General features: G+C 46.1%; 1 protein-coding gene across 2 annotated transcripts in view; it reads left to right on the top strand.

The window, feature by feature from the left end:
- The window catches only part of PEX1 (peroxisomal biogenesis factor 1), a 729,162-nt gene that overhangs the window by 50,117 nt on the left and 655,170 nt on the right, over positions 1–23,875 (top strand). For both annotated transcript variants that reach the window (XM_069211642.1, XM_069211643.1), the window contains exon 2: positions 21,235–21,378. In XM_069211642.1, coding sequence (XP_069067743.1) covers positions 21,235–21,378 — 144 coding nt within the window. The remainder of the gene's footprint in view (positions 1–21,234; positions 21,379–23,875) is intronic.

The raw sequence follows: 23,875 nt of genomic DNA, 5'->3' as shown, positions 1-23,875 counted from the left end.
TGTGATTGTGCATATTTTACATGCCTATTAAGTGCCTTCTTAATATTTCACAACTCACACATCCAAGGATGGCTACAGTGCTCCTCATGTAGTCATCACACTTTCAATTGGTTTGATTGCACGGCCTTTTATAAATAAGACACAGTGACGGGGATTTTGTTCAGTGGCTCGCGCCAAAATTTTAACCTGCCTTCGAATACATGGAAGTTTGGCAACATGCCTTTCGACAACCAAAACACAACACTGCAAAACGTCAAGAGCTGCCTTAACAAAACAAAATATCATGTATTTACTTAATAGGGTTCCAGGTGCTGTGGTGCTTTACCACTGTGTTCTCCCGCAGCAGAATGGCCTCCTCCAGGAATTCCATGAACTATTATTTATATAGTGGGCAACACGCAGAAAAGCCACTGAAATGGTTGCAAATTGTCAGTTGACAAATTAGGTAGTTGAGACGTACACTCACTACATGCTTAAGAGGATGCGTGTTTGTCAGTAGGAACCTGCACGTTCCATTGTTTCTATTAAAACCTGGCCCTCCACCTGGCACAGAACGATTCTTTTTATTTTTCAAACTTCAGATATCGTTAAACAGTCACATACAGAGAATGTAAACAAACACTGAACGAAGGCCAGAAAGTGGACTGATAGAAAAACGGAAGCAATGAGACTGGACCACACAGAATGAAAGCTCATTTTTTGCTGATAATTGCATACATTTGCCTTTTACGCTAGTACGCTGGCTTGTAGCCTATCAATAAGACTAGCCTTGTCCTGATGAGTCTTTATTGTCTAAGTGGAAATATCTGGAGAGTCCATCTGCATTGAAGTGGGTACTCCCAGGTCTATGTTCCACTGTATAGTCCATTCCCTGTAGAGATATGGACCACCTCAACAATTTAGGGTTTTCACCTTTCATTTGTTTTAGCCAAAGTACAGGTTTGTGGTCTGTCTGAACAATAAAGTGAGTGCCAAACAGGTATGGCCTCAATGTTTTCAGTGCCCAGACCACAGCAAAGTCCTCCCTCTCTATGGCAGACCAACGCTTTTCTCTAGGGGTCAACCGTCTGATGATAAAAGCAACTGGTTGATCCTGGCCCTCAGAATTCAGTTGTGATAGTACTGCCCCTACCCCTAATTCAGATGCATCAGTTTGAACAATGAATTTCTTGGAGTAACATGGGCTTTTTAGGACAGGTGCAGAGCACATGACCTGTTTGAGATCCTCAAAAGCTTTCTGACAGCTAGCTGTCCATAACACCTTCTTAGGCATTTTCTAGCTAGTGAGATCATTAAGAGGGGCTGCTATGGAACCATAATTCTTGATGAATCCCCTGTAGTACCCTGTGAGGCCTAAAAAGGCTCTCACCTGGGTCTGAGTTGTAGGGTGAACCCAATCCATGATAGTCTGGATTTTCCCGTGTAGTGGTGCAATCTATTCTCCACCTACCAGGTGGCCCAGATAAACCACTATCCCCTGCCCTATCTGGCACTTTGAGGCCTTGATAGTGAGGCCTGCCTTTTGCAGGGCCTCCAAAACTTTCCAAAGGTGGACCAGGTGCTCATCCCAGTTTGAGCTAAAGACAGCAATAACATCAAGATATGCTACACTGAAAGCTTCCAACCCTTGCAGGACTGTGTTCACCAACCTCTGAAAAGTGGCAGGTGCATTTTTCAAAGCAAAGGGCATCACTGTGAATGGTAGTGCCCTCCTATGGTAGAAAATGCAGTCTTTGGTTTAGCATCTTCTGCCAATCTAATCTGCCAATACCCTGCAGTTAGATCAAAAGTGCTATGATACTTGGCAGAAGCCAGTGTATCAATGAGCTCATCTGCCCTGGGTATAGGGTGAGCATCAGTTTTTGTTACCTGATTGAGCCCTCTGTAATCTACACAAAACCTCATCTCACTCTTTCCATCTTTGGTGTGAAGTTTTGGTACAAGCACCGATGGGCTAGCCCATGGGCTTTCAGAAGGTTCAATCACCACCAAATCCAACATTTTCTGCACCTCTTGTTTGATGCAGTCTCTGACATGGTCAGGCTGCCTATAAATTTACAGGCACGCTGTCTCCAGTGTCAATTGTGTGTTCACACTAGGATGTGGTACCTGGTACAAATGAAGAGGTCTGAAAATTGGCTTAGGAGATTGATGCAGTTGTCTTTCTGTTCTGCAGTCAGACAATCTGCTAAAACTACTCCCTCCACTAAGGCATCTGCTTCAGTGGTGGAGAAGAGATCAGGGAGAGGGTCACTCTCTTCTTCGTGTCCCTCATCTGTTGCCATGAGCAGGGTGAGATCAGCCCTGTCATAGTAGGGTTTTAGGCGGTTGACATGAATCACCCGAAGAGGACTCCTGGCAGTGCCCAGGTCTACCAAGTTGGTAGCCTCACCCTTCTTTTCAACAATGAGATGGGGTCCACTCCATTTGTCTTGGAGTGCTCTTGGGGCCGCAGGCTCCAATAACCACCCCTTCTGTCCGGGTTGGTACTGGATCAGAACAGCCTTCTGGTCATACCATTGCTTTTGCAGCTCCTGGCTGGCCTGAAGGTTTTTACTGGCCTTTTTCATGTTCTCAGCCATTCTGGATCTTATGCCGAGTACATAGTCTACTATGTCCTGTTTAGGCGCTTTTAAAGGTTGTTCCCAACCCTCCTTCACAAGAGTAAGTGGACCTCTTACAGGGTGCCCATAGAGGAGTTCAAAGGGGCTTCAGCCCACTCCTTCTTGGGGTACCGCCCTGTAAGCAAAAAGGAGGCAAGGTAACAGGACATCCCATTTCCTCCTGAGTTTTTCAGGGAGTCCCATTATCATTCCTTTGAGAGTTTTATTAAACCTCTCAACCAGACCATTTGTTTGTGGATGGTAAGGGGTGGTGAACTTGTAAGTAATACCACACTCCTTCCACATTGCTTTTAGGTATGCTGACATGAACTTGCTACCTTTTTCTGACACCACCTCTTTAGGAAAACCCACCCTGGAAAAGATTCCCAGAAGGGCCTTTGCCACTGCAGGAGCTGTAGTGGTCCTTAAAGGTATGGCTTCAGGATATCTTGTGGCATGGGCCAATACCACCAAGATAAATCTATTGCCTGAAGCAGTAGGAGGGTCAAGGGGGGGGCCAACTATGTCAACCCCTACCCTTTCAAAGGGCACCCCAACCACTGGAAGTGGAATTAGTGGGGCCTTTGGCGTTCCACCAGTCTTGCCACTGGCTTGGCAGGTCACACAGGACTTACAAAAGTCTTTGGTGTCCTCTGACATGTGAGGCCAGTGAAACAAGGGGCCAAGTCTTTCCCAAGTTTTCGTCTGGCCCAAATTGCCAGCCAAAGGAATGTCATGTGCTAGAGTGAGAAGAAACTCTCTGTACTGCAGGGGAATGACCAATCTCCTGGCTGCTCCAGGTTTTAGGTCCCTTGACTTTGTACAAGAGGTTATCTTCCCAGTATACTCTATGACTGTCACTGACATCCCCATTTTGCTGCTTGACAGCTTGCTGTCTGAGACAATCTAATGTGGGACAGGTTTGCTGTGCCACACTCCGCTCTTCCCTGGCAAGCCCCCCTCCACCCAAAAGCTCAGCAGTGTCTGCTGCCAGCTCCTCTGGTGTAGGTTCTGCACAGGGAGGAAATTCCTCTTCCTCAGAAGGGTAATCCTCTGTAGAGGGAGGGATAATGGGTAGGGATTTACCCTTTTTACCTCTAGCTTCAGGGAGCACTTGGTCCATTGTTCCAGGATCCAAGTCACCCTGTCCTTTTTGCTTTTTGGCCTGAGCCCTGGTTAAAGCAGAAATATGCCCAGCATTGCTGCATGGGCTCCAACTCCACTTCTGCCCAAGCTGATGTCTCCAGAGCATTCCCTAGTAGACAGTCTACAGGTAAACCTGTGGCTACCACAACTTTCTTTGGACCACTCTGCCACCCCCCCCCCGTACCCCCCCCCCAGTTGAGATTCACAACAGCCATGGGGTGGCTAAGAGTGTTGTTATGAGCGTCTGTCACTTGGTACTGCTGACCAAGTAGGTGTTGCTCAGGGTGGACCAGTTTTTCCATCACCATAGTTACACTGGCTCGTGTGTCCCTGTAGGCCTGAGCCTCAACACCATTTATTAGGGGAAGTTGCTTGTACTTATCCATATTAAGGGGACGAGCAACCAAGGTGGCAAAATCAATGCCACCATCAGAGACTAAAACAGCCTCTGTGGTCTCCTTAACACGATCAACCCCAACTAGATTGCCAATAGTGAGCCCCACTACACCCTTGGATTGGCTATTAGTAGATTTCCCACCACCACTGCTATTACTAGGAGCACTAGAATTTGCAGCAGAGGTTGTGGTGGTGGAAGGTTTGGTGTTTTTCTTTGGGCAAGTGGAATCAGTTGCCCAATGGCCTTTGACTTCACACAAAGGCTTTTTAGGTTGATTATTAGAAGAGGATTTTGACCCACCTCCCCCAGAGGATTTTTGTGGGCCTGATGAAGACTCCGAATGCTTACTTTTGTCCCCACCCTTCTCAGAAGACTTAACCATCCTTCTTCTTGCCATCCTTGTCACCCCCTGTATGAACTTTTCTGTTCACCCTTGTTCTGACCCATTTGTCTGCCTTCTTTCCCAATTCTTGGGGAGAGGTCAGATCATAGTCTAATAGGTATTGGTGCAACAAGTCAGACACACAATTGTTAAGAATATGCTCTCTCAGGATAAGATTGTACAGGCTTTCATAGTCAGATACCTTACTGCCATGTAACCACCCTTACAAGGCCTTCACTGAACAGTCCACAAAATCTGTCCAGTCTTGAGAAGTCTCTTTTTTCTGGTGTCTCTGAACTTAATCCTGTATTGTTCAGTGGTTAAGCCAAATCCATCCAAGAGTGCATCTTTCAAAACTTTGTAGTTGTTGGCTTCACTTTATCTAACAATAAGGTGCCTATCCCTACCCTTTCCAGTGAAAGATAGCCACACTGCCTTTGGGGGACTAACTGTACTATACAGGCACTCTCAAGTGCAGCAAACCACTTATTAATGTCACCCCCCTCCTTGTAAGGGGAGGGAGACTGTCTTGTGCAGATTCCTGGAATCTTGCTCTCTAATAGGATTGCTATCAGGAATACTCCTGGTGCCACCATGGGGAACTAACCCCAACCTCTGTCTTTCCTTCTCTATGTCTAGGGATTCCCGATCTAAGGCCAGCTGCTGCTGTTTAAGCTTCAGTCTGGTCTCTTCAACCCTCAACTTTTTGAGTTCCCTTTCTAACAAGTTATCCTCAGGGTGGGTGGGTTGGGAATGTTTAGTCACAGAGGAAATGTGTGAAGTTTCAGAGGGAGACCTGTCCCTAACTGTCTGGACCCTAGTAACCTGGCCTCTAGGGGTGAAAGATGCCCTACTGGTGTGGGACCCTCTAACACTACCAGTGTCACTAGTTGCCCTGCTAGGGGGCAGGACTTTGTAAGAACCCTCCCCAGCTTCCTCATGGAACTCCTCTGAGTCTGACTGGGAAACCTCCCCATTTTCTAACCTCTCGTGAGATGGGCCAGACTGGTTTTGGTCATCTACAATGAACATGTTAAAGAGAAACTCTTTTGTAGGATTCTTACCTATACTCAAACCTCTATCCAGACAGAGACCCCTCAAACTTTTATAGTTCAAACTCTCATATGTTGCATTAACAGTTTTGGGAGTGGGCTCTACAACAGACATGATAGTAAAGGTTTAAGGATAGTGAGAAAGAAAAGGTTTTAGAACTTTAGAGAGCACAGAAAAAAACATTTTCAAACTTTGAGAAACTTTTAGAAGTTTTAAGAAACTTTTCAGAACATTGTAAAAAAAAGTTTTAGAATAGAAAAGTAAACGTTTTTGGTTAAGTGTACATATACTGAACTGTTTGGTATATGATTCTCTTATGAAAAGTACAAAATGACAAAGTGGTAAAGCAGTTGCAAGTACTTATCCCACCGCTGCACCACCAATGTAGGAGGCTGGCCTGGCTTATAGTGGGTACCTTGTGGTACTTACACCCTGTGCCAGGTCAAGTTTTCCCTTATTAGTAGAATAGAGGTGTTTCTTGCAGCTTAGGCTGAGAGAAGGTAGCTATGGCAAAGTGGCTTAGGCTGAACTAGGAGACATGCAAAGCTCCTACTATACCACTTATATCATATAGCACAATATCATAAGAAAACACAATACTCCAAGTTACTAAAAATAAAGGTACTTTATTTTTATGAGAATATGCCACAAGTATCTCAGTGAGTACCTTCAGTAAGAAGGTAAGTAATATACACAAGTTATATGGACACAAACCCAAAACAGGTAAGTAAGAGTAAGAAAAGAAATGCAAACAGTGTAGAATTACAATAGGATGCAATAGGTGAACTTAGGTCTAGGGGCAACACAAACCATATACTCCAAAAGTGGAATGCGAATCACAAATGGTCCCCAGACCTATGGGAGCTTGTAGAGGGTCGCTGGGACTGTAAGAAAACAGTCAGGGTGTCCAAGATACCCCACCCCAAGACCCTGAAAAGTAGGAGTAAAGTACACCTACTACCCCAAAAGGACACAATAGTCGTGATAGAGGGATTCTGCAAGAACCACAAACACCAGCAAATCACTAAAGACGGATTCCTGGACCTGCAAGGCAAGGGGACCAAGCGATAGTGTCCGGGGGGGCAGGAGCCCAGGAAACCCTGGATGAAGGTGCAAGGAAGCTGCCTCTGGATGGAAGAAGCTTAGGATTCTGCAACAACGAAGAGAGCTAGGAACGTCTCCTTTGGATGGAAGATGTCCCACGGCGTGCTGAAGGTTGCAGAAGTGTTCCCACACAGAAATACTGCAAACACGCCTTGCTAGCTGCAAGGGTCGCGGTAGAGGTTTTTGGGTGCTGCTGGGGACCAGGATGTCGCCCCTGGAGGAGGAGACAGAAGGGGCGCTCAGCAACTCAGAGAGCCCCACAGAGGCAGGCAGCACCCGCAGAAGTACCGTGACAGGCACTTAGAAGATTTGTGAACCGGAGCTCAGAGTCACAAAGGAGGGTCCAATGACGTCGGCGGCCAACTCGGAGGGTTGAGCACTGCAGGACAGAGTGCTGGGGACCCAGGCTAGGCTGTGCACAAAGGAAATCCTGGAGGAGTGCACAGGAGCCGGAGCAGCTCCAACTCACGCAGTACACAGGTTTGCAGTCTAGTGTGGGGAGGCAAGGACTTATCTCCACCAAACTTGGACTGAAGGATCACTGGACTGTGGGAGTCACTTGGAAAGAGTTCCTGTGTTTCAGGGACCACGCTCGTCAGGATGAGAGGGGACCCAGAGGACCGGTGATGCAGTCTTTTGGTGGCAGAGGTCTGGGACACACTGGAGGAGCTCTGGGCACCTCCCCTGGGAGGTACTGGTCAGGGGAGTGGTCACTCCCCTTTCTTTTGTCCAGTTTCGTGCCAGAGCAGGGCTGGGGGATCCCTGAACCAGTGTAGACTGGCATATGCAGAGATGGGCACCATCTGTGCCCATCAAAGCATTTCCAAAGGCTGGGGGAGGCTACTCCTCCCCAGCCCTTCACACCTATTGCCAAAGGGAGAGGGTGTAAAAATCCTTTGTTCTGTCTTCCTGGGCCAGAATCCTCTCTGAGGGGTTGGCAGCTGCAGTTGAAACCCCGGAAAGGCAGTTTGGCAGCACCCGGGTTTTGTGCTAGAGACCCGGGGGGATCATGGAAATGTCCCCTGAATACCAGAATGGTATTGGGGTGACAATTCCACGATCTTAGACATGTTACATGGCCATGTTCGGAGTTATCATTGTGACGCTATACATAGGTAGTGACCTGTGTATAGTGCACGCGTGTAATGGTGTCCCCGCACTCACAATGTCCAGGAAATTTGCCCAGGGTGCCCACAGACTAAGTAACTTGGCACCCAACCTTCACCAGGTGAAGGTTAGACTTATAGGTGACTTATAAGTTACTTATGTGCAGTGAAAAATGGCTGTGAAATAACGTGGACCTTATTTCACTCAGGCTGCAGTGGCAGGCCTGTGTAAGAATTGTCTGAGCTCCCTATGGGTGGCAAAATAAATGCTGCAGCCCATAGGGATCTCCTGGAACCACAATACCATGGGTACCACAATTTAGTCACTAGCCTGCAGTGACAAATTTAGAAAGCAGAGAGCATAAACACTGAGGTTCTGGTTAGTAGAGCCTCAGTGATACAGTTCGGCACCACACAGGGAACACATATAGGGCACATATTATGAGCACTGGTGTCCTGCCTAGCAGGATCCCAGTGACACAGGGGCTAAAGCATACATACATACATACGTACAGTGAAAATGGGGATAACGTGCCAGGCAAGATGGTACTTTCCCACAACCCTTTGAACTGTACTTGAGGTTGTCACATCCCAAAATTGAATGGCAGTCCTGTGCCATGGCCTCTGACCCTCTTTGCATGAGTGTTAGAGGTGTAAGAGCAAGCTGCTATTTGCGCAGCCTACTTCATCTGGTGTTCATTGACTGCTGAAAAGACAGCCTTTTTACCCAGCTAGACTTGAGGTGATACAAATTAGCTGCAAGCTGTTACATTGTGATTTTGTATTGAGTTCTTACAAAGTTACTACGCATTTGTGCTTAACATATGTATATTTATTTTGCCAACATAACTGGTAACCAACTGGTAACCAAACCATGTTATGTGGTCTAGTATACTTATTGAGGGGCTCAGTTGACATTATAATTCACATTACCGGTTTGTAAAGGTAACCAGCACCTGGAAATAGCAGTGCAGGACCATATTACAGATGTTAACTATTATGTATTTTGAAGGTCAAGCCTGCAAGAGCATGCACTACCTCATGCGTCTCACTTGTGAGACACTGTTGTTAACAAAAACAGCTTGAAGCCCACCCGTTGCTTACCATTTGTTGGCTTGCGTGGCACTCTTCTTAACAGCCTTGCAATTCGTCGAGGCAGGGCTAGTATCATTTCCATTCCTCTCTTTGGAGCAGGAAGCAAGCACTGATTGATTCATCTTAATCAGCGCCAGTCCGTTTCTCCTGTCGTAATTGGTGTACTGTTTTGTTCTTGCCATGCAGACAGAAGGTGTGTGACCGAAAAACAGTATTCTTTTCTCACTTTGCACTTTTTTTATTTTTTTTTATTTTTTTTTTGCTCGTGGATGCTGTTCTCAATAGATGAGGATTGCAAAGTGCCATTGTTTCTTTGTGTCTGCCCCAACCCAAAACAATTTGCCCCACTCCACTTTGCCTCACTTCAATCTAAAAAAAATCTGCCCACTCCAATCTGTCCCACTCGATGCAAAACCATCTGCCCCACTCCAGTTCAAAACCATCTGCCACACTCAATCCAAAACAATCTGCTCTATTCCAAAACGACTTGCCCCACACCAATCTGCCCTGATCCAAAACCTTCTGCCCCACTACAATTTCTGCCCGCTACAGTTTTCCTCGCTCAATCCAAAACAATCTGTCCCACTCCAATATGCCCCACCACAGTCCACCCACTTCACCATATTCCAATCCATCCTACTCCAATCCAATCCTCTTCACTCCAACCCAATCAGCCCACTCAATCCAAAACAGTCCACCCCACTCCAGTCTGCCCACTTAATCTAAAACAGTTCACACCAACCCCAAACTGCCCCACTCCATCCAAAACAACCCACCCCACCCCACTCCAATCCAATCCATCCCACTCCAATCCACATCACCCTTAACCAGTCTACCTGACTCTTTCCCAAACCCATCACATTCCTTCCCACTCCAATCCAAAACAATCTGCCCACTCCAGTCCAAAACAAGCTCCCCCACTCCAAATTGTCTCTCTCAGTCCAAATCAATCTGCTCCTCTCAGTCCAAGAACGCTGTGCCCCCACGCGGGGTCCAAGAACGCTGTGCCCCCACGCGGGGTCCAAGAACGCTGTGCCCCCACGCGGGGTCCAAGAACGCTGTGCCCCCACGCGGGGTCCAAGAACGCTGTGCCCCCACGCGGGGTCCAAGAACGCTGTGCCCCCACGCGGGGTCCAAGAACGCTGTGCCCCCACGCGGGGTCCAAGAACGCTGTGCCCCCTTCCGGTTGAAAAACGCTCTGCAAATTCTTTGGCCTACCATTTGTCTCAATTTTATGTCGTCTGCTCCAATACCTCACTGGGAAACGCTGGGCCCCACGCGGGTCGAAGAACGCTGGGCCCCACGCGGGTCGAAGAACGCTGGGCCCCACGCGGGTCGAAGAACGCTGGGCCCCACGCGGGTCGAAGAACGCTGGGCCCCACGCGGGTCGAAGAACGCTGGGCCCCACGCCGGTCCATAAAGGCTCTGCCCCACTCCGGTCCCACTCCGGTCCATAAAGGCTCTGCCCCACTCCGGTCCCACTCCGGTCCATAAAGGCTCTGCCCCACTCCGGTTGAAAAACGCTCGGCCCCATTCCGGTCCCACTCCGGTCAATAAAGGCTCTGCCCCACTCCGGTTGAAAAACGCTCGCCCCATTCCGGTCCCACTCCGGTCCATAAAGGCTCTGCCCCACTCCAGTCAAAAAACGCTCTGCAAATTCTTTGGCCTACCATTTGTCTCAATTTTACGTTGTCTGCTCCAATACCTCACTGGGGATTTTAGTTGGAACAGGAAATTACCAATGCTGTTGTACCAAGTGCCTGTAACTTCAACCATATCTAGTTAACACATCTTTGCAGGATCAATTAACTCATCACATGCTACCATACAAGGGTATTTGGGTATTGCCAACTAGAGGGTTGTGCGCATTTACATAACTGCCCTTTTGTTTTTTTTACATTCATTTATTGAATTTTGCACATGATATAGACAGACCTTTCTGTACACTCATGAATATTGGCATAGTTAACTACTAGTAACAGTTAAATACAACCAGAAATGGATGACCCCAGAGCACTGGGACATTGTTCAAAATGTATACTGCCAAAGTTCTATATTCACTAGTCTCACAGTTCATCCTGGACATCTACCACTTTAGCCATCCTAGTGGACTATAACCATGCAACAAATCCCCCCGTCCCCAAACAATAAAAGATTAGGCTAACAATACGGAGCCCCACGTGTCCAAAGAAGTGATAAATGTACATGTGACCACCTCATTGGTGGAATTGGTTATCTCTCCACTGATCCCAGAAACCCTGGTGCATGATGCTCCCATGAAGACTGTGACCCTAGTTTATTGGCTTCCGGTGCATGTCTTCCATACTCCTATGCTTTTCTTGTGAAAGCAGTCAGGAGGGATGGCCAGTCACCAGCAAACGTGCACTGAGGGAGACCGCTGTTCTCTTCCGCCCTCAGCGCTATTTCCTCTGCCCCAGTCAAGTGCTCCACCTCAGCTAGACACATGCTTTACGGTGGTCCATAGGAAGACTTCCAGTGTATAGCCAGGGCCCTCTGGCCAACATCCGAGACAAGTGAAAGAACCTAGCATCCATCTTGGATAATTTTGGGAATGGGGATAGCCCTGAAATGCAGACCTCCAGCCCCCACATGGTGTCTGACCTTGGGTCACGCTAACATCTCTGCCAGAACTGCACAGTCCCCAGGCAAGACCAGGTCATATGTATGAAATCGGCATCAGGTTCCTGACAGCGAGACTGTTGCTGAGTGGTAGTGCCATGTATTGTACTAAGACGGTTCAGTGTTGGGTACATCATATGCACTAAAATGTAACTGTGTGTAGCGGAAGTGGGTGTTTTGGGAAACTGTATGAACCCTTTCAAGCGCTCTTGAACATTTACTATCCAGTAGCCCACAACCAATTGCGGTTTCCCTTCTGCCCTGAAGATCATCACAGATCCAGCTGTGACTGAAGTAGCGTTGACTCATAAAGCCAGAAGACCACCCTACGGCGTACTCTAAAGGTTGAGGCAATTTGCAAACCCTTGTGTGCCAGCGGTTCTGACTGCCTTCGCACCACAAGGCGTGAATCTCCTGCACTACCACAATGTACGTAAGGAATTGCAAATTGGTCAATCCTCCGTTAGTCATCAGGGGATTGAGTGATCCTAGCCTGCCTTTATCTAACAATCCTCCACCATGTGTAGGTCTGCAGCAAGTCCATACTCATACCATCTGGGACATGAGGACCCCCACTACTTCGTTTAGTATTGCAACACGACCCACAGGAATCAGGGGTGAGGCAGTGTCAGCGTGGTGAAAGTAATGGTTGCGTTTTTGTGGCGTAAGATAGGCCCTGTGCAATACATAATATTGTATAAGCCTAAATCAGGTGTTATGGGATATGTCAAAGCAAAATGTTGTCTGGAAGAGAAATAACAGTCAATACACAGTCATGGTATGAAAATCATAGCAAAGTTTATTCACTGGAGTCTATAGGCGGAAGACTGTGCTCACAGTAACACAATGTGGAGCTCTTCAAAAACGTCGTGTCATCAGATGCTTTTTATAAGGTTTAATGCTCATTAGTGTGCATTACAAGCACTGTTACACAAGCTACAAACATATAATTGATAGCAAAAGTAATTATTCTTTAAGGGAAAACAAGCTTATCGTAAAGTAATTTAAGATATGGTGCCTCCAAGAGGGCCTCCTTTTCTCAATTTCAAAGCCCCTGTCTAGGGCACATTGTATTTCATGTGTAGCATCCTAACCCCTCTAAAAGTCACATTCGAGCTTTGTAGCGTAAGAAGCTATAATTCTCTAACACATGTTACTTTTATTTTCTCAAACATCCTTAAGAAGTTCCATTTACAAAATAACCAATCCTTCCTCTAAGTTTTCAAAGGTTTAGTGATTTGCGACTGCACAAAGCTGAGAACACCGTCCCTACACCATGTCTGCATTTATAATTAGAAAAAGGAAGACGAGAAAACCTCATGTTTTAGCTCAAGAGGTCATACAGAGGAATCCATGTGTGTTTAAAGAAAGCAACTGTTAAAACAGTATCCTAAATGAAATTGCTGAATGCTTGGACAATGGTTCAATTTCTCATATTTAATTTTATTTTGCTTTCACAGATACCATTGCAGGGTAATGTGTTACTACTCCCTGTCAGTGTAGGGGTGGCCTAGGTCTGCATCCCTGCGGTGTTGCAGCTTGGTTAGGAATGTTGCAGCGTCTTCACACACTCAGCCGGCTAGCCATCCCGTCAGGTGGCGGCCCGCCCCCATAACATGTAAATATTAAATTGTGAGAAGCATGTTTGGTAGCAGTTGTATGTAACCCCATTGTGCCCTTAATGACTGAGTGATGGAGGTGTACAGTAAGAACTGCTTCGAGGGGAGGCCAGCATCCGCAATGAACTTCTCCATAGAAAGAAGTGCACTATCACGGCATAGGTCCCCCAGTGTATGTATCTCCACCTCATGCCAGTTCCTGCCATGAGGTTATCGCATGCCAACAAGCGGCAAGGCTGGGACGAAAGGTGGGTACTGATGTGGTGAGGAAAATACTTTTCTTAAAGCAGCCATATACCACATGTATCATGGGTGTCTGGGGTAGAGGCACCATAGTGTGTGGATGGAACAGGTATAGTATGTGGGGTAAGTCCCATGGGGGAGAGTCTGTCACTGTGTCCCCCAGCTGGTGACCATAATCCATCTGGCCACCTATTGTAGTTGGGAGGCTAGGTAGTTTGAAGTTTGGCATGCCTAGGCCATCATGATCAGACAGGAGGTAGAGTTTAGTAAAGGCCACCCTGTGCTGCGAGACATGCCATATAAAGTCTTCAGATAATTGCTCAAGGAAGAAAGGTTTGGTTATATATAGAGGCAGATTGGCGAAATAGTAAGGGAGATGCAGCAACAGGACCATTTTAATGAGAGCTTTGCGGCCAGCCACTGAGAGTGGCAGGGTCTGCCAAAACGCCATCTGTGCCTGTATAGAAGTTACCTCTCAGACAAGGTTACCGACCAGGAGGTTGGCAGATGTGTGGTATATCCTTGTGCCCAGGTAATCGAATGTAGCTGGTTGCCACAGTAGGAAAACTCAGTTAATTTGAAGGCCAGGGTCTAGTGTTGTAGCCACGAATTGGAAGAGGCACAATTTGGCCCAGTTGACCCTGAGGCTGGAGACAACTGCAGACCTGTAGTGTATGTGCTATTGTGTTTGAAATATTCTGAATGTTCTGGAGCTATAATAACATGTCATCTGTGTACAGTGATACAGAATGTTGCCCATCGCTCTGGAGTATCCCCCACTGTTGGCCCTGCCCCCTAAGGATATGGGCCAGTGGCTCCATTGCTGATGAGAATAACTGTAAGGACAACGGGAATCCCTGTTGAGTGCCCCTGTGAATCGATATTGGGTTTGATATAAACTGCCCTGTCTTGACTCTGGCTGTTGCAGATGACACCCAGCTCCTCCTGGCCTTTCATGAAAATTCAACAGCTACTTCGAACTCTTTCAAGCCCTGCTTGAATGCAATTATGGAATGGGTGAATGGAAGCTTTTTGAAATTGAATTCTGAAAAAAACGAAAACCTTTTGTTTTTCTTGGAACCAAGCACCAGGTTCTGGTGGTGAGGAATTTTGGGATAACATTTGATTGCAATCTCACGTTTCAGCCCACAATTAAGTTTCTGTCCGCCACTTGCTTTGACACCTTGACAGCTCTTTGTAGGATAGTTCACCTGATTCCTGAGGTTTGTTGGAAAACGATTGTCCATGTCTTGGTCACGCCCAAACTGTATTAAGCCATTAGCCTGTATTTAGCACTGCCTGCATTCTTACTTCAACGGCTCCAAACTGCATGACTAATCCTGAAGCTTCCCTGATGAAGGGTGTTTCTCATAACATCCAGGCATCTTCACAGGCTCCCTATTACCAAGAGGATTCAGTGTAAGGCTCTTACCTTGGCTTATAGGGCCTTTTCTCACTAAGGTCCTCTTTACCTTTGGATGAGATTGAAGCTCTATTTTCAAACCAGATCCTTAAAATAGAATAATCTGAGTCTGCTACATATCCTATGCACTTATAATTCTAGAAGAGGTGGGAGGTTATTTTCACACCTGTCTCCAAATTATGGAATGCACTGCCACTTAGTCTGCAGTGTAGCCCTTCTTGAATCCAGCTTCATACAGAGTCTCAAGACCCTGCTCTTCAACTCCGGCCCAGTGGGATAACTTGACCTGATTCTTTTTGGCTTACTACTAGTGCCAGGATGCCTCCTTGGAGGTAGCAGCGCTCTTTAGAAATGCTTTGAATTGAATTAGAAAAAAAGTGTGCCAGCTTTGGGACTAAAGGAGTCAGACTGCCAGCCAGTATTTTAGCTAGTATCTTGTAGCGGGTATTAAGGAGTGACAGTGGCCTGTAGGAGCCAAGCTCCTCCAGGTCCCTACCTGGCTTGGATAAAGATATGAGGAGGGCTTTGTGTAGGGTGGGCGTGAGGTGAGTCTGTAGCCAGAGCCTCATTGTACAAAGTCTTCAACCTAGGGGCCAGGTGTGTAGCAAATGTTTTGTGGAATTCAAGTGCCAGTGGTAGGGGACTTGCCTGCGGCAAGTGCATGGGCGGCTTCCTGAACCTTGTGTAGCATATTGTCACCATTAAATTCCTCTCCATGGTCGAGTACATTGTGATGGCCTTGGGTATTTCCCTCTGAATGTATGCAGGTCTCTGGCCCCAAACTTATAGAGAGTATGGGATGCCATGGCTGCTCCTGTCGAATCAGTCAGGCAAACAGTGCTTCTGCCTTATCACATTTGGGGTGGATCTTCGCAGTATGGGCTGCATAGTTAACACAGAGCAGCCGCTCCAGAAGTTCTGCATGCTCATGCTGTGTCTGTCCCAACTGCTTCCTACCAGTCAAGGTCGCCTGTGCCTGCCAGTCGAATTTGAGCAACTTCTGTTCTACCCTTGAGACCTCTTTATCTGCCGTCGCATGTTCAGGGCATTACCCAGGCAATGTCCCCTAATTGTTACCTTGGAGGCATCCCACTCAAAAAAGGAGGGAAGTGACAGTGCCCATGTTGATATCAAAGTATTTGTAGATAGAGTTGACAAGGGAAGCCCTGAATGGTGGGTCTTCCAGTGCAGCTGCTTGAAGGTGCCATGTGAGGATGGGGCGTGGGGTCCATAGTCCCAGCATAAGAGTATCTGTTGTGGGTTATGGTCGGAATGTGTCCTGCCCAGGAAGACAAAGTGTGTAATGTGGGGCATTATATATTTTGTGGTGATGAGGCGTGCTGTATATACATGCAAATCTTGAGAGTAAAATGAGTGGACTGTCTTGTGCCTATTGTGTCTGCGCCAGACATCAGTCAAGTGCCTCAGTTGTGAACAGTTTGTTAGTGCCTGAGAGTTGAAGGTAGCAGCAGGGGAGAAGTGGGAAGGATCTGTCCAGCTCTACATTAAGTACACTAATAACGTCCCCTCTTATCACCCAAAGCCCTCACCCCCCTAACATTGTGCCAATGTATGCAGATGAGATCCTGGTGTAGTTGCATGACCTAGAATGGTCAGCCATGCTACTGCTGGAAGAACTGAGTAGATTTGCAGGTGTGTCAGAGCTACATACCAGTAGAGCTATGTCTAAATTATTTCTGCAAGGCGGATTGGGACTTGCAGATGTAGCACTCTTGCGGTCTCAGTTAAACGTAAGAGGGGTTGGGAGCACACTTCCTCACATCCCACCAGAGTTTGCCCCTTTGCATTATGGTAAATGCAGTACACAATTAGCACTTGCTTCAAATTTTACTGTAGTTTTTCCCCAGCCCATAGTTGGTGCTGATAATGCTGTATATCTCTAGACACATGCATATGTTTCTGGATTTCCTCCTTTATCAGTAGAGAGCAGAGAAATTTTATCTGGGGTTGCTGGAAATGCTGCCTAAATCTTCACGCGTCACAGTACCCCTCGGAGGCACACAGGTGCATCTCCAAAGCTGGTCAGCTTGCTGGTGCAAGGGAGACTTTTAAACAGAAGGAGGGTTGAGAGCACACTGCCTCACATCTCAGCACAGTTAACCCCTTTGCATTATATTAAGTGCTGTACACAATTAACGCTAACTTCAACTTTGACTGAAGTTTTTCACCAAAGTTAGTGCAGATAGTGCTGTGTATATCTCTAGACTCATGCATATGTTCCTGGATGTCCTCCTTAATCAGTAGAGAGAAGAGAATTGTCATCTAGGGTTGCTGGAAATACTGACTAATACTTCACAGGTGACTGTGCCTCTCAACCCCACAACCGCCAAGAAGAATCTCCACAACGGGATGGAAGCATTTACCGCCTGGGTGAAGGACAGCTACCTTAAGCTCAACTCTGACAAGACCAAGATCCTCATCCTGAGACCCACCACATCAGCCTGGGACGACTCCGGGTGGCCATCTACCCTTGGACCCCACCCCAACAAACCACACATGCAACCTCGGCTTCATCTGGACTCATCGCTCACCATGCCCGGCCAGGTCAACTCAGTCTCATCCTCTTGTTTTCACACACTCCGACTTCTCTAGAAGATCTACAAATGGATCCTAAAGGTCTGCCTCAGAACCGTAACCCATCCCCTGGTCACCATCAGACAACTATGGCAACGCCTTCTACGCCAGCACCACCCAGAAGAACCTGAAGAAACTACAGCACATCCAAAATGCTTCCTCCAGACTCATCCTGGACATTCCCCTCCAGGAACACATCTCCAATCACTTAAGAGACCTCCACTGCCTTTCTATTGAGAAAATAATTAACTTCAAACTCCTCGTCCATGCATACAAGGCCCTCCATGACCTAGAACCTGCCAACCTCAACCCCTGCATCACCTTATACCTCCTCACCAGACCTCTATGCTCTGCTCAACAAGCACTAGCTACCGTACCCCACATACAGAAGACCTCGGCTGGTGGAAGGTCCTCCGCCTTCCTCACGGCAACGAGCTGGAACACCCTGCCCCGGCACCTCAGGCAATCACCATTGCCTCCTCAATTCAGCAAGGACCTTAAAACTTGAAGCTTAGAGGACAAATCCCCTCATTGCCTTGAAACCCTGATGGGTGAGTAGTTGAGCTCTATAAATCCTGATTTGATTTGAGGATGCATTATATTACATGTGTGGACCTATCTGCAAGAGCAGATATGCCCCTGCTTTGTCTTTGTCGATTCTTACACATAGTATGTGGTCAGGAAAGCCATTTTTAAATGCATGTACTGGACATTGGTCATATGAGTTCCCCAGCTATATGATGGCAGGGATATTTGGTATCAAACATCTTGTATTAATGAACTCCCCTTGTTTCCATTGATGGATTTATTAATACATGCACTCGGATGGCACCCTAGAGGTGTTCCAAGAAAAACCTACCAACTACTGGTGGGCTGACAGACTAGATTTAGCCAGCCTGCCACCAACAGAAAGGTTTCTGACCCCACAGACGTGAAAGCCTTTGACCTCGGACGGTCAGGAACAAAGCCTGCTCTGGGATTCGTGTTTACACACCCCACCCAACAGGATGACCTGCACATCCAAGGTAGGTGGCCTCAAAGAAGCACGCTGCCCCTGCTATGCAGATCTGGCTTCCATCGGAGGGGAGATGCCGACTCCCCTGCCCCAGGGCCCTTTCGGTATCTGGGCATGCAGTAAAATTAGTAGCCAGAGAGGCATGTCATTTCAGGTCCGTTCCACCCCTAAGGTAAGCTGCCTGATGTGGACTCACAAATTTGAAATCTACCATCAGGGTGATGGCAGAATTAGGAACTCTGGGACATGGTTATGCCCACTTACTACAGGAAATGGTTATATACGGGGTGTAGTGACCCCAGAAGTAAGTAGCTCAGTCGCTACTACCCTACACTCCCCTAAATTCAGTATTTAGGAAAGCACCTGACACCATCAAATCAGATCCTGCTGACCTGAAGGAGGAGGACATCCTTAAGATGCAAAAGGCAAGAACTGAAGACCAGTGACTGACTTGGCGCCAACCCTGCAAGCCTGCATGTTGATTTCGACAATTGCGAGAAAGACGACTCCTCTTCCAGCTGCTGAAACTTCCGGAAGTCCAGGAAGACTGCCAGCCTTCACCCCAGCACAAGGAACTCCCATGGAGTAACAGGACTTTTTCCCTGCATCCTGATCCCACTTGTTGGCTTGGTCAGACTGGACTCCCAGTCCACGCCTGCATCCTCTTTCTGCAGGCCCCCTCTACGGTAACCGCTTCAGTGACCGAAACCTGGCACCTAGGGATACCTCTGCACCCAGCTGTCCTGGTCCCAGGAGAAGAGGACTGAAGTTGTCCCAAAGTCCCCGAGCATCTCAAGATTTTAACACTCTTGTTGGTTCACCCTGACTGGACCCCTAGTCTCTGTCTGCAGTGCCTTTTTGACTGGACCGATCCCCATTGACTTAAAAGGGGCACCCAATGCTGAACTACACCTCTGCACTTGGCTGCCCCCGTGCTGCCCGAGATGACCTTTTGATGTGACCTAGGACCTTGTCTCATGCTCACCTAAGTCTGAAAGATTGGTCATGTAAGTTACTGCTGAGTACCTGTTTGCCGTATTTATTTTTCCTTCCATAAAATAACATTGCAGCTTCAGAAAATTGACTTTCAAAATTGCAATTTCTATTCCAAAACATACTTACCTGGTAATATTAAAAAAAAATCTAGATATGTGTTCACACTAGCAAAAGATACTCCACTTAAAAATGGCTAAGGAAAATCAAATGTTCCTACATTCTGTTGAGGCTGTTGCGTACCAAAAATCTTATCTAGCTTATGAAAAACTCTGAAGTGCCTACGGTGGAATGGTTAGGCCATATACACTCTATGCGAACCACGGTGTCGGTCAGATTTGCCCTCCTTCTGGAAATGACCATGAAAACCATTCACACTACTGCAGAGGATATAATTTCCACTACTGTAAATAAATTAAAAAGACAACTTTGAATGTTCTGGTATTACTCGGGGTGTTCATTATTTTTAGCTAAAAAAAGTCCTAATTGTACTGCAGCTTCTTGACATTGATGCTATGAGGTATGGAACAAAGTTCATGGTGCTGGATCACTCGTGATACCATAGGTCCCATTAGAAATTCAGTGAGCTAAGAGATATTGGGAGTGATCTTTTTGGAGTCATCTCAGGATTAACGGCCAGTACTGTTCACATATTTCAGAAACTCCTGTTCTTTGAAACAGCCAGGTATGTTTAAACACTTGATGCTTCTTTGCACCTATGACACACGGAAGTTGGCTGTCTGACTCGTTATGATGAGGTGCATCCGCTTACAAAAGGTTTTTTTTTTGTACTTTAAATAAACGACGTGAATCTATGTTGCATTGAAACTGGAAATAAATTGCAAGTATTCTTCCAGTGAGAGCAACATGTTTAAGGTGCCGTTTACACACAAAGTAGGATTTGGTGTGCTATCATACTTGTGGTTTCTTAATTTTCGGACCTATTTCCAGCGGCACTTTGGAGTATGTAATGTAGTGGGCTTTTTGTAACTTGCTTTTTCCTCATGTGGTAATTGTGACAGATGGTGCCATTAAATTAACATTTACCTGAGGCATTTGTTTTCCTAAAAACTAAATGTTCTAGTGTTCCATTTTGTGTTTCAGCATAGTTTGTGAAAGGTAATTGTGGGTATTGTATAAGGCATAGTTTTCCAACAATTAGCTCGTGAGCTAATGGTAGCTCTCAGCTACCTATAGGTAGGTGTGCAAATCAAACTTCTAAATTAGAAGCTTTTGTGTGTTTAAACTAATAAATCCATTTGAAAATTGTGTGTTCCAGACGAAAATGTGTGTATTTTTAGAACTCGTAATCTGATGTTTGGCTAAAAATAGTTGAATTTCTGAATATATTTAAATTGATATTTGAGTGATAAAGTATGCAGCATTGGGGAAACCTATTACTAATAATGTTAACTTGGTGCCATGGACATTGCAACAACAGCTGTTATAATTTCCCCGTGTTGAGCCATTCCAAAATTAACAAGCCATTTTTTATATTACTTCTGGCAACTTTGCCTGATGCACTGAGGTGGTCATTGTGTACATGGTGGCTGCGAATGTAATCTTGCCTGAAGTGGTCACTATTAAATCTCTGTTAGTAGCTCAGGATGATTTTCATTGAACATAAATAGTTCATCTTAAAGAAAACATTGACAATTTATGATATAAAGGAATATTTAAAGTGATTTTGCAAATATGTGACCGAGCTCTAAATATATATGCATACTTTGTAGTATCCCAAACCCTTTTCACCAATGTTTATTTGTAATTGTTTTTTTTTTTTTTTCGTTATAATGTTTCTCCTTCTCTTCTGTCATCAGGGTCAAGCTGTGGAAGTGTCATGGGGCAAGGAGCCTGTGTTCTTCAGTTGGGTGGAAATGAGGCACTTTGGTTACCAATGTGACAATGTTGCAGAACTAAACAGACAGATGGGTGAAAAGCTTGGAATTAAAGATGGCGAACAGGTTGGAAAACACTACAGTAAATGTATATAATAAAAGTTCACAACTTCAAATATTTTGATCTACTTTTTGGATGCATGCATTTATAATTGAATGTTGATCCATGCAACAATCATTATTTAAATGTCTTAATCTTAATGTTCTCCAAGCACAAAGTGAGGCTGTCAGCCCCCACTCTGACAGTTCTTACTCATGCATTGAAACTGCCCACCACAATCCTCTCTTCTTTATCTCCATTTACTTGGACTTCCCTGCAGTGTCTTTTAAAGTTGATAAGAGTGATCTGGGGACGAGCCTCACATAAGAGTTTGAGATGGGGGATAAGCTGGGAAGTTGTTGATTTAGCTGGCGGCCCGGGATTCTGCCTCCAGAATCATCCTGACCAATCTAGATGCAGGATGACTGAAGGTAGAGTCTGCGGTGAAGATCATGGCCACCTTTGCTACTTATTACCTCTCCTCATATGTACACCAGGAGCTCCCCAGTGCAAAAGGGATTGCCCCATAATGGCATATCTTCCCCCTAGCATTGCTGCTTACTGCTGATAGGGAGGCTCGCAAGCAAGAAATCGCAGTAGAAGAAATTGAAGGGGCATTGGGGATTTGTAGTCTGGCAAGAACCCTGGTTCTACAGGTTTCCCATCGAGTTTTATAAGAAAGTTAAATCACTTTTATCTCCCCTACAGGTGAAGGTATACCAGGAAGCAGTAGACATAAGTGAGTTATTGCCTAAACTAGACCTGGCAGTTAAAGTAGTCCTCCCCATGTCAGGTTTCCTCCCAGATTGTTGTAACACAAACCACTGAATATCCCTTATCAACTCAAAAATGAAGATCTATGCCAATAATACTAGCCATCAGAAGGTAATTACCTTTGATTCACCCAGACCAATGCAGTTTCATCACACAGTGCAGCACACATCACTGTATCAATAGCGTTCTCATGGTACTAGCACAGGTATATATGATGCATGAGAATGGAGCCCTTATGCTTATTAACTTCGAAAAAGCGTTTTACTCTATTGACTGGTTTTACTGTTGGAAATGGGGTCTCTAGTTGGCAGAGGTATACACCCTTGTCCAAGTAGGGACCACAATCCTAGTCAGGGTAACACAAACCAAATTATCCTGTGCTCACCCTCTGGTAGCTTGGCACAGAGCGGGAAGGCTTTACTGAGAAGGCAATGTGTAAAGTATTTTTGCAATACACCATACAATAACACAGTGAAAACACCACAAAAATACACTTCACAGGTTTAGAAAAATAGATAATATTTGTCTGGATAAAATAAGGTAAAAACGACAATCCCATTAGCATAAGTGGAAATATCACTTTTTAAGATTTTAGAGTCTCAATCCTTAAGAATCAGTTATTTTTTTGTAACACACTGTACCTGGGATGCATCAAAAATAACATCTCACGGGGACTGCAGAGGAGGAGATGTGTGAAAAAATAAGGTGTTGCGTTGAATTTTTCAGCGCGGCTCCGATGATGCGTCATTTTTTACACGCTGCGTGGTGATGCGTCTATTTCCAGGAGCACAGCCTTGGTTCCTTACTGCGATGCAGGGATATTTTGATGCCCAGGGACGATGCGTTGAAAATCCTTGCCATGCTGGGAGAAGCTGCAGGCACTGCGTTGAACCGGTCAGCGATGCAGTGAAATTTCAGCTGCGAGGTAGGCGCTGCATCGGATTTCTGGTTGCAAAGCTGGCACTGCATCATTCTGGTCGCTGGTGCAGCAATTTTTCTGCAGCGATGCAAGTGCTGCTTTGATTTGTACAGGTGTTGCTTCGATTTTCTGCCACACAAGGAGTTCTTGAAGAGGTGAAGTCCTTGTTGGCCCTGAGACTTCAGGAACAGGAGGCAAGGTCAATCCAAGCCCTTGGAGGGCACTTTAGGAGGAAGACAGAGACCTTCCAGCAGAGTCAGGAGTACCAGGCAGCAGGGCAACAAGCACGAAAGCAGTCCTTCAGCAAAGCAGTCCAGATGAGTTCTTTGGGTAGCCAGATAGTCTCTGACAGAGTCCAGGTGTAGGTCCAGAAGTGTCTGATTTGGTGGGGTCAGAGACTCAGTATATAATATATATATATCTATATATATATATAGATATATATATATATATATCCAAAAATGTCTTTGAAGTAGGGGAAACTTCAAAGAGTGGTTTTGAAGTGCGCAAGTTCCCCTTTTAGCTGAGTCCTGTCTGCAGGATCCCTGTGGGGGGTTATCAGTCCTTTGTGTGTGGGCAGGCCACTGGCCTTTGAAGTGTAAGAGTGTCCCTCAACCCTTCCTGCCCAAGGAGACCCATTCAGTATGCAGATGCAGCTGAGTATCCTGTGTTTATGGTTGTCTGGGTGGAATGCACAAAGGGAGCTGTCAACCAGCAGAGACGAGACATGAATTGGCGACAGGGCTGTAAGGCAGAGATGGCAGTAAGTGCAGAAAAATGCCTATTTTCTAAAAGTAGCATTTCTAAAATAGTAATATTTAAGTCCAACT

The sequence above is a fragment of the Pleurodeles waltl genome, chromosome 10, assembly GCF_031143425.1.
Source record: "Pleurodeles waltl isolate 20211129_DDA chromosome 10, aPleWal1.hap1.20221129, whole genome shotgun sequence".
Classification (NCBI taxonomy): domain Eukaryota; kingdom Metazoa; phylum Chordata; class Amphibia; order Caudata; family Salamandridae; genus Pleurodeles; species Pleurodeles waltl.
This window is presented reverse-complemented; position numbering and strand designations above follow the sequence as displayed.